Consider the following 15830-nt stretch of genomic DNA (forward strand, 5'->3'; position numbering starts at 1 on the left):
TACAAGGAAAACTAGGCTTTGAATCATTTATATTTTTTAAATTACATTTTATTAAGTTTCAACGTTTTTAACATATACAGTCAAAACACAGTTTCATCTTTTATTTTTGTTTATGCGCACACACCCATTTTCCATGGAATTGTTGTTTCTCTCCTGCTGCTGCACTCTATCTTCTACCTATCGAATCATAACCACAGTATTATAATCTAATCTATTATATTTCTAATCTAATCTAACCATTTCATCTTTTGTCTCCCATTCTAATATCAAGTTATACATTTTTGAAATTTGTTTTTTCTTTTCCTTCAAGTAAAATCTTTTCAAAATCAGAACTTCATTCTATAAACTTTTTAAATTACTCATTAATTTCATAATATTGAAACCAATCTATTACCCATTCTCGGATTTCTTCAAACTTTTTCAGTTTGCATACATTTCCAGAAAAATACAGTATGTCTCTATATCTGCCCCAATTCTCCATCATATTAAGTTTATTTTGTGTACAGTGGAACCTCGGTTTATGAACACCTCAGTTTACGAATTTTTGGTTTATGAACACCGCGGACCCATCTGGAACGAATTAATTCATTTTCCATTACTTTCAATGGGAAAGTTCACTTCAGTTTATGAACGCTTCAGTTTATGAACAGACTTCCGGAACCAATTGTGTTCATAAACCGAGGTACCACTGTACTAGTTTCTACAGGGTTTAGCCATAAAAAGTGTTTCCCTTCCAAGTAGATATTGGTATTTTGTCCACACTCCATATGCTTTGAATCATTACTGCTTCTTAGATGGGGGAACATGATGGAATTTATTGATGCCATTGGGTCTACTCTGTTTCTCTCATTTTTTGGCACCTGGATTAATACCACTATCCTGGTTAAATAAAAGCTAATTCTGAGCTATTCCAGGCCTAGCTGGTATGTTTTCCCATTCTATAGCCACAATCACTCTTCCAAATTCAATGGAAGAATCCTTAGTGGGGAACTATCTAGCTCTGCAGTCGCAGATCCTGTGGAGAAGAAGGGATAAAGCTCCCCATCACCAAGTGATTTATAAGTGTGCAATTTCCTATGACTGCAGACATCATAAAAAGATAAGCTTCCAGCTGATATATCTAGGAATATTCCTAATTTTGTAAGCTTTCCGTTCACTTTCTGGCGGGTCCATTGCTCTGTCCAAGCCCAGTAATCTTTCCCATTATCACATCCTATGACCCAGTAGCCATTCTCAGGAGACAGGGTGATCTCCCCCTTTCTAGAAGCGGTTGCAGAGGCAACTCCCAAGTCCCAGGTTTTATTATTACCAATCTCCACCTCCCAGTAATGTTTGCCTTTTGAAAATCCATGTTTTGCCAGAATGAATGTGTGGGAGTCAAACCGCTCCTCCCAGTCAGAAACCTTAGAAACAGTTCCTGTGTTCCAAACTCTTTTGCCATCTTCAGACACTTGTAGCTTTGGGTGAGCTGTCCTGGGGTCCAAGATCACATCAACTGCAACAAAAAGAAAGACTTTGATTCAAAGGCACAGACTTAAAAGAAAATGAGAAATTGTTAACATATTAATTAAGTAAGGCGGTCTGTGGGCATCTCTCCTTTAAGTCACCAGTCTGTGGACCACACACTCATCTGTCTGCCAGACAGCTGCATATTCCTGCCTTGCAGGGAGTTGGACTAGCTGATCCTCAGGGTCACTTGCAACTCTACAATTCTATGATTCTTTGATATGATGACTGATACATATTTCTATCCAAGCTTTCTGCATTGCATGATTTACCCTCTCTCTACAACAATGTGATTCTTCTATATTCCTCTCCTTATGCTTTATCCATCTGCAACATGCTTAATGTGCTAAGCACATTGTATTCTGGTCACATGAAAGGTGTTCATCCTCACTTTTGCATGTGCTTACCTGTCAATCCATTTCCACATTGATCTACCCTTCCTGTATGCCTATTGTATAAACACATTGTATAAAGTATTTCCCCTCAAAATGTGCATTTAAAAATGTTCCTGCTTTTCTTAACCCAAACAGTATTAGATAAGAACAGTGGTACCTCTGGATGCGAACGGGAGCCATTCCGGAGCCCCATACGCAACCAGAGTAGTACGCAACCTGAAGCACCGAATCTGCACATGCTCAGCGCGTCTGCGCATGTGCAAATCGCCGAACCCGGAAGTAACCCGTTCCAGCACTTCCGGGTTCGGCGCGTTCATAACCCATGATGTATGCAATCCGCAGCAAACATAACCAGAGGTATGGCTGTAAACCCATCCAGTAGGTATGGATCTGGACTACAACTCCCATCAGCCCCAAACAGTATGACCAAAAGCCAGTGGTGATGGGATATGCAGTCTAGCACCTTCTGGCAGCACACAGGTTGAGCTACCCATTATAGGATTATTTGAAGAAGCCCAATATCCAATATCCATTCTGCACATAATTTTGCCTCCTTCTCACCTCTGTAGAAGCGGGCATCTGAGAATTCTGTGAATAAAAGAATGAACATAAAGGTTTCATTGGCAAGCATGTGATGGGTACTTTTAGCAGTGCTTTTTTTTTCTTAAAAAATGTTTGGGGTACTCTCATTTTGACTCAAAAAAATCAAGATTTTATAGTTCAAATCGGGGGAAATAAATACAGTAAATGGATTCACAAAATGTTTAGGGGTATGTGTAGTACCCCTGCGCCCCCCAGAAAAAAAGCACTGATTTTTACTCATTCTACAACCTACAAAACAGGCACAATTTTTTTTTTTGCTCAGTTAAAATATTTCTCCTCTACCCTTCCATGGATCCTAAGGCAGTATACAAAAGGGTGAATAAAGGGTGGGTGGATTTAATAAACCATCCTTGGTCAAAAGACCACAATCAAAACAATTATTATAATAAATATTTCATAAAAATATATTCTAAAAGTTAGTACCTACTCATGTCAGGCACAACTATAAAGCATAATATAATATATTTCTAAGATGAGGGAAATGCAGCACTCACAGCTTTTTCAAAACTCTGCACAGATACGAAATGAAATTTAGCAACTGCTGAAATCCCCTTATGTCCAAAACTGATGAAAATTTGAGAATACAAAACCTTGAAGTGTGTCTCCTCTTTGGACACACCCTTTTTTGTTAATTCCTGGACTAAGTGCAAAGAAAATGGGGAAATGAAGTGGTTGTGGCATGTGTGGCATTTTTATGATTCAGGAATATTTATTTTCGCAACAGATATCGTATACAAAATGTTAGACTACTTGCCTTTTTCGATCTTCAAGATTTCTGCAAAAGAAAATTTGCATGGCTTACAAATGAAGAACCTCAATCAAAATTAAAAAGAAAATCAAATTCCAAAAAAATCAGTTTATACTGTAATGTCTTCGCTTATCAAGTTATCTAGAATTGGTAACAAAGACTTGTACCCAAAGGACCTCCTCCACTGATGGAAGTCTTATTCTGTTAAATGTTTAATTTATGTTTTAAAATTTGCATATTGTATATTTTATTGCTGTAAGATGCTTTGATACCTCTATAGGATATGCATTTTATAATAAATAAATAAATATAATATCCCTTCCATCCATCGGAGCAAGAGAACCTTTGGTTCAGGTTGAGTCAAAATGAAGGGGAGGAGGGTAAAGGGGAAAATATTTTAAGTTGGTGAATTGCTTGCATCGGTGATTTTTTTCTTAAGTCTTTGGTGTCAAAAGCACCAGTTTTCTCTTTTCCAATTTTTAGAGACATTCGCCGAAGCAGGGTGCAGGCTAGGACCCAGATCCTGATAGGCGGGAGTGTCGCGAATTCCTTCACGGCGCTTTAGCAGAAATGTTAAGAGTTCCAGGTTCTTTAGTGCAGTATATTTATTGTGAGCTATATACAGGGGCGGCTCGCCCATTGGCCCTAGTGGCGTGGGGCACCGGGGCGCTGAGGGGTGCCTCAGCAAGTGGGGGAGCTGCACGGCGGCCTCCCTTTCCCTCCTCCTGGACGCCCGCCAGCCGCGCCGCTTGGGGAAGAGAGGTAAACGAGCGGAGCAGGGGCACTAGGACCCTGTTCCACTCCGCAGCGACAGGGTCATCCCTCACCCCGGCGCTGTGTTTCATTGTTAGAGGCGATTCCACATGGCAGCACCTCTACCAATGAAACACAGTGCCCTGTTGGCAGGAAGGAAATGGCCGTGGACCCAGCAAGCGTTGGAGTCGCGGGAGATGGCCGGGAAGGCCCTGGTGCAGCGCGGCCAGTGCCCAGGCACCCCGGCCCGCTGGGAGAAGGGAGGAAGGCCGTGCGGAGCAGCGGCGCCCCTCCCCCACTCAATCCGGCATTGGACAGGCGGGCGGCCTCCGGCATAGCGTGGCCCCGCTGTGAGGTGCGGAGGCCACCGTGAGGCTCCCGCTGCCTGGCACGCCAGATAAGAGCTTTCCTTTTTTTAAAAAAAAAAGTGGGGGGGGGGCACCCAAGGGATCCCTGCACCAGGGTGCCCGATGACCTTAAGACGCTACTGGCTATATACAAATATCTACAGGTAGTTCATACACGAGCACTTCATACACTGTCTAAACCTCTCACTGACCACACCCTTCTACAACACCACCACACTCACTGCTGGAAAGGTTTCCCTTTTAAACTGATGACAGCCAATCAACTGACAGCACATTACTGCTGAGTCATTCTGACCCAGCACTCCTATAGAAAGTATTGCATCAGCCAGTTTCACTTTACTAGTACAGTCAGGCCTGCAGACTTACTATCTCACAAAGCATTCTGTGGATCCCAACAGGGAGGGGGGTTATGCCCCCACCGCCTGTCAGGAAGGGCACCACTGTTCCAACTCCACCATCAGAGCCCCAGGGAAGCCTCTGCCATCCTGCAATGCCGCCGCACCGAGGGGTGAGCGGACTTGTACAAATCAAAACCAAACTAGTTCTGGGCCAATTTCAAAGTTCTAGCAGACCCAAGCTGCTCAGTAACCCTCCCACCCCGCCCACATACCTACCTTTTTATTAATCTAGCATATTTCCTTTTAATTGTTGAATGATTCTGTGTACATTATGGCAGCCTTTGGCTATGTGCAATAAAACTGACTGACTGACACTTGGATTCTACATGTTCAAAAACTGAAAGATTTTGGAAGACTTACCAATCCTTGCCTTTAATAAATCTGCAAAAGAGGGGGGTATAAAAAAAAGAAAGACTTACATTTCTTTTCCAATTTATGATTTATAGAGACAGCAAGCACTTCCAGCTGCCATTGCAAGACCAAGTATGGTGTTTGGCAATGACACAACATTCATTGCACAGTTCAAAACCAATCTATACACATGATGCCCCTATTTTCATGAGAGAAATGTTGGAGGGTATGATATAGTTCTGGGGCATGTTCAAAGTTCTAGCAGACGAAAGCTGCTCAGTAAACATATATGGAATGGCAAAATGGAGGAAATCACTTGGATTCTGCATGTTCAAAAACTTAAAGATTTTGCAAGACTTACCATTCTCTGCTATTAATTCACCTGCAAAAGAGGTGGAGGGGTGAAAAAAGAAAGAATTACATTTCCTTTCCGATTTATAGAGACAGCGAGCACTACTAGCTGCCATTTCTCCTCAGCAGGTTATGACAATATCACTATGTCAGATCCAAGTATTGCTGCTTGGCAATGACACTGCATTTGTTGTACAGAACCAAACTAAATTAGACACGTAGTCCTGGGGCATGCACAAAGTTCCAGCAGACCCAAGCTATTCCCCCCACACCTCCCAGCACATAGGATGGCAAAAATGGAGAAAGTCATTTGGATTTGCATGTTCTTCAAACCTGAAAGATTTTGCAAGACCTTGCAAGATTTTGCACTAAAAGCAATACAGTACAATGAGAGTACTGGGAGCCATTCAAAATCAGGGTGCCTGTGACACATCAGTATTTATAGAAAGACACTTTGGGGAACACATACAGTGGAACCTCGGTTTATGAACACCTCGGTTTATGAATTTTCAGTTTACGAACGCCACGGACCCATCTGGAATGGATTAATTCACTTTCCATTACTTTCAATAGGAAAGTTCGCTTCAGTTTATGAACGCTTCAGTTTATGAACAGACTTCCGGAACCAATTACACCCATTCTTCGGGTTAAGTACGCTTCAGGTTGAGTACTCCGCGGACCCGTTTGGAACGGATTAATCCGCTTTCCATTACTTTCAATGGGAAAGTTCGCTTCAGTTTATGAACGCTTCAGTTTAAGTACTTTGCGGACCGTCTGGAACGGATTAATTCACTTTCCATTACTTTCAATGGGAAAGTTCACTTCAGTTTATGAACAGACTTCCGGAACCAATTGTGTTCATAAACCAAGATACCACTGTATAAAAACTGTTCTGAAAATGTTTTTTTTAAAGTGTTTTTAAAAATACATTGAATTTTCCATAAGGCTCACCATTGCTATCTATTGTCACATTGTATATTGCACTTAAAATGTTTGATTAGCAGCCAGGGCCATCTCTAGGCCTGGGCTGGGTGGCGCAATGCGCCAGGGCGCCTGGCCACCAGGGGCGCTGCTGCGCCCGCCAGACAGCTGATGTCTGAGCCCTATGGCTCCGCTGCTGCCTCCTCTCCTTCAACCCGTGGGAATCCCCTCAGCCACTGCCTGCCGAGCCGCTGTCGCCTGTGGGAGCAGTGGTGGTGGGAGTGGCTCCCGAGGGGCCTCCTCTACATCTGGTGCCCGCTGCCCCACCACCACCACTCCCGGGGCACAGGCGGCGGCGTGGCAACCGCCTTCTGCTCCTCGGGCCACTGAGAGCACAGCAAGAGAGCGCAGGCGGAGGCAGCGGTGGATAGGTCAGCCGGCCAGGGAACAAGCAGCGCACTGCAGGACCCGGAATTCACCGCTCATGCTTGTTTCCTCCGGTGCGGATGGCAGCTGCAGGGCCACGCGGCCTCCGGGCTGGGGAGGTGGCGGGAGCTGGCTGCGGCAGAGAGGGGTCGGCGGCGTGACCTGGGCTGGCAGCGGGACGTCGCGCAGCAGGTGAGGGGCAGCGGGAAGCCTGGGCTGGTGGCGCTGGGGACCCTAAGCCAGGGCGAGAGAGAGCAACTTGGGGAAAGGGAGGGGGCGCCGGAGGGACCTTTGCGCCACGGCACTGGATTTGCTTAAGACGGCCCTGTTAGCAGCTGTATAGCTGAGTCCTTTATCTGAATGGGGAATTGATTTTAAATGTTTTTTCTTCTTTTACTACTAAACTGAGACAGTGTGTTGGGGGACAGGAAGTTCTTCTGTATTTTCTCCTTACATTGTTCATTATGGAAATAATAAATAATTTTTATAAGAAACCAATGTCCCTGGGCATGTCAGGTCTTGATGGTATTTCATAAATATTTTAGATATTTTCATGCAAACCCCACCACCACCACCACCAGCACCTTAGCCTCTCATATATAACATGCAAAATTTCACTGCGGAGAGGTACATCCTCAAAACCCAGTACTCTGAGAAGGTCTAGCTATATTGAATTCAGTGTGCCTGGAGGCAGGAGCCCCACACACTCTGTAGCCATACTTTGAAAAAGAAGAGGAGAAGAAGAGGAGCAGGAGGAGTCCCATTAAATACTGAAATAATAATAATAATAATAATAATAGTAATAATAATAATAATAATAATAATAATAATAATAATAATAATAATTTATTATTTATACCCCGCCCATCTGGCTGGGTTTCCCCAGCCACTCTGGGTGGCTTCCAACAGAAAAATAAAATACAATAATGGATTAAACATTAAAAGCCTCCCTAAACAGGGCTGCCTTCAGGTGCCTTCTAAAAGTCTGGTAGTTGTTTTTCTGTTTGACATTTGATGGGAGGGCGTTCCACAGGGCGGGCGCCACTACCGAGAAGGCCCTCTGCCTAGTTCCCTGCAACTTGGCTTCTCGCAACGAGGGAACCGCCAGAAGGCCCTCGGTGCTGGACCTCAGTGTCCGGGCAAAACGATGGGGGTGGAGACGCTCCTTCAGGTATACTGGACCGAGGCCATTTAGGGCTTTAAAGGTCAGCACCAACACTTTGAACTGTGCTCGGAAACGTACTGGGAGCCAATGTAGATCTTTCAAGACCGGTGTTATGTGGTCTCGGCGGCCGCTCCCAGTCACCAGTCTAGCTGCTGCATTCTGGATTAATTGTAGTTTCCGGGTCACCTTCAAAGGTAGCCCCACATAGAGCGCATTGCAGTAGTCCAAGCGGGAGATAACCAGAGCATGCACCACTCTGGCGAGACACCCCACAAGTGAGAGCCCAGGGGTCCGAACACTCATCCCCCACCACCACTTTATGAACACGGCCGAGGAGGAAGGAGTGGAACCACTGTATGACAGTATTAGAGTAACTCAAGAAGGAAAATCACCTTCAGACCCACCATATTGTGAAATCTTACATTTCTCTGGAAAAACAAGAATACAAATACAGATAGATATTATTACTCCATTTTTTAAAGCAGGTGTTTTATATAGGAGCATCCTGGGAGCCTACGTGCAGAAGAGGAAAGAGAGCAACAATTCTCCCAAAGTGGTCTAGAAAAGACAGGTAGGCCTCCTATTCTTCCCCTCAGCCTTGCCCCAGCCTGGCTCAAAATGAGGAGTGTGCAGCTGCACAGGTACAAGCCCTCAGTCAGCCTGGACTTGGGTATTCATAAAGCTGAAGAGAACAAACCGGCCTGTGGTTTGCTTGTCTTCAGCATGGAGCAGAATCGAGAGAGGCAGTTCAGCCGGGAGGATAATATGTCCTGTGCTGTACAACATCCAATTCCCTCCACAAAAGTTCCTTTCCTTGGCAAGGGGAAATTCCCTCATCGCCACTGTTGTGTATTAAAGTAATAGCACAGCCAAGTATGTATTGTAATATAGAGTTCATTGTATTGTATTACAGAGTTTATTTGAATGTATATGTTCCAGAGGGAACATCTATCATTTGCTGGTTCAGAGTGCAGGATTTGGATCCGCTGCTGGATTGGTTTCCGCTGGAGGGAACCCTTGCCATTGGTTCCCGCCAAAATGTATCTTTTCCCTGCTAGTTCTCTGTTACTATATACCAGTAAGCCCCAGTTTTCCCCATTCCCTGTGTTCTGGCTCTTACTTGTTCTTTGAAGTAAAGAGATGTTGTACCAGATCCTCGCCTCCTGTTTCTTATTTGCACTGAGCTGAAATCACTGAAGACCCACTACACAACAGCCACTAAAATGCCTGAGGGGACTTGGGTTCAGAAGGTGTACTGTGATGCACAACGTTGGTCTGGGGAGATTGGATCAGGTGCATTTGCGTCATTGCCTGCTCGCCCCCAGCCCCTTTCCTAACCACAACAATTCCTCTGCCTTTCTTTCAGGACTAATCCTCCTTTCCCTATACACTTCCTTCTAATGGTACTTCCTTTTCAAATCTGAATGGGTGTTTGCATGCACAGCTTTGCTTTAACTTTATTCACTGTACAGTGGTGCTGGTTTTCAGTGCTTTGAAGCATAAATGTAAATACATAAACATCCAGAAGCACATCATTAGATTAACTCAAGTAGGAACCTTACCTGGTATTTTTATTCTGCTTTCTTCACTGTCTCTACTTTGTGAATTCTTACATTTGTCTGGAAAAGGAACACAGAAAGGCAATGCATGTTTATGGGTGAAATGGGCTCTATGTTTTCCATTACTAATACAGGATGATAAGGTAGCAGGAAAATGGTTGGCATGGCAAATTAAGACATGTTATTAAACCTAAAATGCGGGAAAGCACTGGGACCGGATGGAATTACTGCAAAATATTATAAAGAAATGAGTTACACCCTATTTGTACCTTTCAAAGAAGTAATGAACAATATATTAAGAAAAGGAGAATTGCCAGAGATATGGAAAGAAGCATACCCAAATAAAAATGGGTAACATATGAAATGTTACTCAAAAATGATGGCAATAAATGGAAATTAAAATCATACGAAGGGGATTTGTTAATGATTGGTTGCACTACTACGAAATTAATGAGATGTTTAAGGATGATATGAAGAAAAGTGGATTTGGAAATACCAAATCAAAATTTGAAATGAAAATATTGAATAACAAATATAAAACATTGTCAAAAATGTATGAAATATTGCTGGAATGGCATCTGAAAGATGAAGAGGTAAAGTCGGTAATGATTCATTGGGCTAAAGATTTTGGGTATAATATGAAGTTAGAAGACTGGGGAAAATATGGAAAGAAGGAATAAAATTTACAGCATGTAATGCCTTAAGAGAAAATGTGATGAACATGATGTATAGATGGTACATTAAACCGGTGAAGTTAGCCAAACTCTATAAGGTAGATAATAAATGCTGGATATGTAAGGGTAAAGAAGGTACCTTTTATCATATGTGGTGGGAATGTAAGAAAGTGAAATGCTTCTGGGATATGATATATAATGAAATTAAGAAAATGTTGAAATATACATATATTAAAAAACCGGAAGCTTTTCTACTGGGAATTGTAGGTACAGACATTAACAGACAAGATACCAAGCTTTTCCTATACGCAACAACCGCAGCAAGAATTTTATTAGCAGTGGAAACAAGAGGAATTACCGACAAAGGAAGAATGGCAAAACAGAAATGTCAAAAAAGTCAAAATAAAAGAAAATAATTTATACCCCACCCATCTGGCTGGGTTTCCCCAACCACCCTGGGTGGCTCCCAACAGAATATTAAAAACACAATAAAGAAGGTAGTAAATGAATTACATCTTTCTAGGCTTCATTGCCCCATATTTTCATTTTCAGTGTATCCTACATTATGGAACATTGCATGTTTAAATATGTGGACTGTGGCTAAGGACAGGCTCACTTTCTCTTAGTTTCTCATTTCTCATTTCTCTCATCTTCCCTTTAGCCCATTTTCTCATCAGTTTGTTTTGGACAACTGGAGATATATAGATAGCTAATCTGCACAAGAATTTGTGCAGATTCTTGTGCATTTTTCCTAATACACATATTTTTCCTTACAATAGTAGGCCTAATATAATCTATTTTTGTACATTAATCTCCCTATTGTAAATATTTTTGTATTTACTTTCCCTAATATACGTTTTAATATGCAACTTGTAACTTATATTATTTATTTAATCACTTCAAATATTATTTAATATACATTGGTACCTCTAGTTGCGGACACAATCCGTTCTGGGAGGCCTTTCACACCCCTAAAAGTTTGCAACTAGAGCGGCGCTTCTGCGCATGTGCGAAACACGCAGAACGCGTCTGCACGTGCATGCGCGGTGAAACCCGGAAGTATACACAACATTCGCAACCCGAAAATCCACAGCATGAAGTGAACGCAACTGGAGGTATGACAGTAATTTTACATATACAGTACCATAATCTGTGTGCCCCCCCCCCACTCTCCCCACACAGGACAGAGTAATCATCATTACCTGAAGCAGAGAGACTTAAGGTATTCAGAAATGGTCTTTCATTATGTGATGCCCTTAAACCTGCAGATAGAGATCCAAAAAGCAAAGTAAAAATAGAAAATGAGTGAATTTTTCATCACCAATAGAAACCTTTCAAATCCTGCTTCGCAGTCAGCTCCAGGTTCAATTCCTTGTACTTCAAGTCGTTCAAATTTGGCCACAACCAATGTGAGGAGGTCATCATGCACTTACACTGACCAGCTGACACACCTAAGACAGGTATAAACCTGGATTTGTGGTCCCAAAAATTGCACCCACCAGTGGTCACTCAATGAATAACGGACAAACATACTCCCACAATCCCTCACTTTTCGGAGACGATGACTCCAACAGAGAGCAAACCGCACGGAGACCAAGCTGCTCCTCAGGGAACCAAGCCCGCCTCGGAGATTGCACATCCGAGACCAGGCCGCTCCCCAGGGACCCGCGCCCACCCAGGAGATCACGTACCAGCGACCCCCCCCCCCGACCAAGCCCGCCCAGGAGATCACATACCAGCAACCCCCTCCCCCCAACCAAGCCCACTCCACACACACCCCACGGATCGCGCCCCTGCCGATTCCGCCGCCTCGCACGACATCCTCCCACCCCGAACAAGCCCACTCCACACACACACACCCCACGGATTCCCCCCCCCCGCCGATTCCGCCGCCTTGCACAACGTCCTCCCACCCCGAACAAGCCCACTCCACACACACACACCACACGGATTCCGCCCTCGCCGATCTCGATGTCTCCCTGACCACCCGATCGTACCCCCGCCAATTCCGCCGCCTCGCACGACCTCCCCCCACCCCCACGGACCAGGCTGCCTCCACAACAGGCCTAGCCCTCTGCAAACTACCTCCCGCGACCCCCTCCCCCCTGAACAACCCCACCCAACACCCCACGGATCACACCCCCACTGATCCCAACAGCTATCAGTCTGTCAATCACCCACTCCCTCCACCCTTCTGGGTAATACCTCCCCCCCACCATCTGACTATATATAAGTGTCTGGGGACTTCTGCTTCAGTGCATGCACACGAAAGCTCATACCTATGACAAACTTAGTTGGTCTCTAAGGTGCTGCTGGAAGGAATTTTTAAATTTGTTTCGACTACCGTGTTTCTCCGAAAATAAGACACCAACTTGTATTTATTTTTCCTCAAAAAAAAAACACAGTGGCTTATTTTCAGGGGATGTCTTTTTTATTATTATTAAGTATGGTACAGTTTAACCTACAAGGTTAAACTGCCTATTGCTATGGCTTATTTTGGGGTATGGCTTATTTTCGGAGAAATCCGGTACGTCAGACCAACACGGCTACCTACCTGTAACTGTGACTAATAAAGTTAGTGCAACTACGATTGCAACTAAAATTATACATTCCATGAGAGCCATGTCTCTTGTTCCTCTTCAGGCTGTTCTGATCTGAAATAATAGCAACAATGCCAGCAAAAATAAATATGTGTCAATAACATGAAATTGGTTTCTGTTACATTCGCGCAAATGCAAAAACAGCCCACCTGATTCAAAATTAAGGAAGAGCACATTTAACCTATTTTGTATAACTGTAACTACCACTGCTATCTGCCTTTCTGCCTGGCTGTTTCAGAGGGATCAAAAATGGCTGGAACTGGCCTTTTACTGAGGATGAACTGCTATAAGAAAGGTGGGGAAAGCTTTTTTAAAAATAAAATTGTCGTCGTAGTCATCTCAATCATCTCCATCTTTTAAGAAAATGTTATAAGCAAAAATAAGATAAACACAACCCATTTTACAACAAGAGGTCACTCACACAAATAGTGCAACAAGGCTGGTGCTTACTCTGCACCTAGTGCACTCCCACAGCTGGTGTGAAAAGCTGTGTACATGAAACATTAACCACAATATAGATCTACCCTGAACTTCCTTATGAAATGCTGCATTTTGATGTTTTTTCCCCTCAGACCAGCTTCAAACTGAAATGAGAAAAAGAATGACATAGCTGCATTTTAAGCCAGTGATGCATATACAGCCAGAGTATGTAACCATAACCACATTTAACAATTTCCCCAATAGAATTATAATGCAATCTATTACCTTGACAAGTGCTAAAAATGTATCTTGCATTTTTCATGCAGGGTGTTCTTATTGAGACCATGATTTTTTGAGTCCCAGAAACTACCAGGAGAGCGAAAGTTCAATCAATGACACAATTTAATATACAAGGGTGTGTGAACTAACTTGCATATAATGGGAGGGAGACAAAGAAACAGGTCATAATCCAAAAATATTTCATGAACTGCTCACCGCCCCCCCCCCCTTTTAAACAATATATCACCCATTTTCATATTATTTGGGGAGAGAAAACAAGGAAAATGTACCTTTTCCTGAGCATTAGAAGTAATCCCAAAGTTCAGTCCCCAGCTACTGAAATGAGAATTGCATTCGACACGTATTTTGTTGTGGCACAAATGAAAGTGAGAGTAGACAAATCATAAAGCACATATTTGTCTTGAACATTGACCAGGAAAACTTAAGGATTAGTTACCTATTAATACACAGATCTTTGTTTGCAAGAACTCCCTTTTGAAAGAGATCTTTGTTTGCAAGAACTCCCTTTTAACACACATGTAACTGGTTTGTAACTGAGAAAATATGCTAGCAGAAACAGGGCCGGCTCTACATAGATCCCCGGTGGCGCAGTGCACCACAGCGGGGGGCTGGTAAGCTGGGCCCCGGCCTGGCAAGGAGGGCGCCGCGCAGCAAAGCCGCACGGAAACCAATTGCGCCCTGCGAGGGCGGGGCGGGCGGCGGAGCGATCTCCGCCCCTCAGCACCAGGGCGCGCGAGCTGCTCAAGACGGCCCTGAGCAGAAACCACCTGTCATTATGATGGGTGGCTTGTGTTTGAACCATAGCTGCCAAGTTCTCCCTTTTTTTAAGGGAAATTCCCTTATGCTGAATAGGCTTCCTCGCAAGAAAAGGGAAAACTTGGCAGCTATGGTTTGAACAGAGAGCTTTCTGGGCCTGTGTACACATTTGCATATTGTAGACACTGTGCTGTGGCACTCCACATGTTGCAGCAGTACAACTTTCATCAGTTCCAGCCAGTATGGATGAGGATAATGAGAGTTGTTCAGGAACAGTTAGAAGAACACAGGTTAGTTACCTAAGGGGTCCCTTTTTCTAAGGATTGGAACTGTCCAACTCTCCAGATGTGTTGTCCTCATGTCAAATTGTACTCAGCAGTTTATCAAGAACATTAGGACATTTTTGATAACTTTTAAAGGATGTTATCTCTTTGCTTGCTTGCTGCCCCACTCCCTGTGATAAAAAGGCAGAGATTAATGGGAAATTGTTGACTATCCTAAAACTTTCTGCTTAGTTCCTATACCTCAGATTGCCGCTATACCCAAATGGGTGAGTTACACATTATACAACCCCCCCCCCAACTAATTCCTATAATTGTGGGGTGAGAATGAGGAGGAGGGGGAGCTTGTCAGTAAACAGTGCAAGCAAATGTGTGTCTGTCCACAAGTAAGGCCTACTAAATTAAGTGGGGCTCACTCCCAGGAAAGTCAGGGATTCCCACACAGTGGGGTCAATGTTGCCAGCCTTCATGTCATGTTTGCAGACATCTTTGTAATACAGGGTTGGTCTGTCAATGGACCTGGTGCCTGAAGCCAGCTCCCCCTAGAGCACATCCTTAGAGATACTGCCATTTCCATTCTGTGGACATGACCAAACCAGTGTAGATGTTGCTATTTAATATGTGGTTGGCAAAGGTTATTGTGTGGTACAGAGGCATATAAACTGCAGGTCCATATTAAGTGTACTGCTTCAGTTTCAAACTTTCATGCAAATTAGGAACTGGGAATGGTGTGTACGCACAAAGCATCTCATTCTGAAGCGTAGGAAATGCTGTGTGAGTAGCAGAAACCTCTGTCTGGTTTAAGAGGAACTACTGCTATATCTGTAATGATACTTCTGCTGGGGCTGGGGCTCTGCCTTTGCTGTGAGTATATTAAGGGTTAACAGGGGATCTATTTAAAGTGGAGTGATTTATAATATAATATAAATAATTATGTTTATTTATCTAGTCAATTGGTGCTTGGAGCATTTTATAAAATGGAATTATATGATCGTTATTATAATGACAAAAGAGCCACTCTTCCAGAGTTGCTAAATTCCTTGGCCAAATCTGCATCACACATCTGCATTCCTTTGCCAAATCTGCATGTACTACAATATTTTGCCAGCATGCTGAAACATTCTGTAGCTCCTTCATATTTATTTATTCGTTGTTTGTTTGTTTGTTTGTTTTATAAAGGATCAGAGCGCAGTTTACAATATAAAAACACAAAAATACAAACATAATAACAAACTAAACACACACACACACACAC

General features: G+C 43.4%; 2 protein-coding genes across 16 annotated transcripts in view; one reads left to right on the plus strand and one right to left on the minus strand.

The window, feature by feature from the left end:
- Positions 1–15830, plus strand: part of LOC118095087 (uncharacterized) — a 43644-nt gene that overhangs the window by 14246 nt on the left and 13568 nt on the right. For 2 of the 12 annotated variants that reach the window (XM_088656445.1, XM_088656446.1), the window contains exon 1: positions 14610–15439. The exons of 7 other annotated variants lie outside the window; for them this stretch is intronic. In XM_088656445.1, coding sequence (XP_088512571.1) covers positions 15403–15439 — 37 coding nt within the window. In that variant the 5' untranslated portion in view covers positions 14610–15402. Of the gene's footprint in view, positions 1–14360; positions 14585–14609; positions 15440–15830 lie in introns of those variants that run through there. 3 more of the 12 variants (XM_088656447.1, XM_088656441.1, XM_035136046.3) reach the window with 3 other exon arrangements.
- LOC118095085 (E3 ubiquitin-protein ligase TRIM39-like) lies at positions 27–13963 on the minus strand. Of its 4 annotated transcripts, none has more exons than XM_035136043.3 (9): positions 13808–13963; positions 12773–12872; positions 11421–11480; positions 9548–9604; positions 5484–5504; positions 5132–5152; positions 3259–3279; positions 2463–2489; positions 27–1495 (listed from the first exon to the last, which is right to left on the minus strand). In XM_035136043.3, the coding sequence occupies exons 2-9, from the start codon at positions 12840–12842 to the stop codon at positions 951–953; spliced, it is 822 nt and encodes a 273-aa protein (XP_034991934.1). In that variant the 5' UTR covers positions 12843–12872; positions 13808–13963; the 3' UTR covers positions 27–950. The 4 variants fall into 4 exon arrangements, with proteins under 4 accessions (XP_034991934.1, XP_088512564.1, XP_088512565.1 ...); XM_088656438.1 differs by lacking the exon at positions 13808–13963 and adding an exon at positions 13524–13604; XM_088656439.1 differs by lacking the exons at positions 9548–9604; positions 11421–11480; positions 12773–12872; positions 13808–13963 and adding an exon at positions 8378–9540.

The sequence above is a fragment of the Zootoca vivipara genome, chromosome 12 (genome assembly GCF_965207765.1).
Source record: "Zootoca vivipara chromosome 12, rZooViv2.hap1.1, whole genome shotgun sequence".
Taxonomy (NCBI): domain Eukaryota; kingdom Metazoa; phylum Chordata; class Lepidosauria; order Squamata; family Lacertidae; genus Zootoca; species Zootoca vivipara.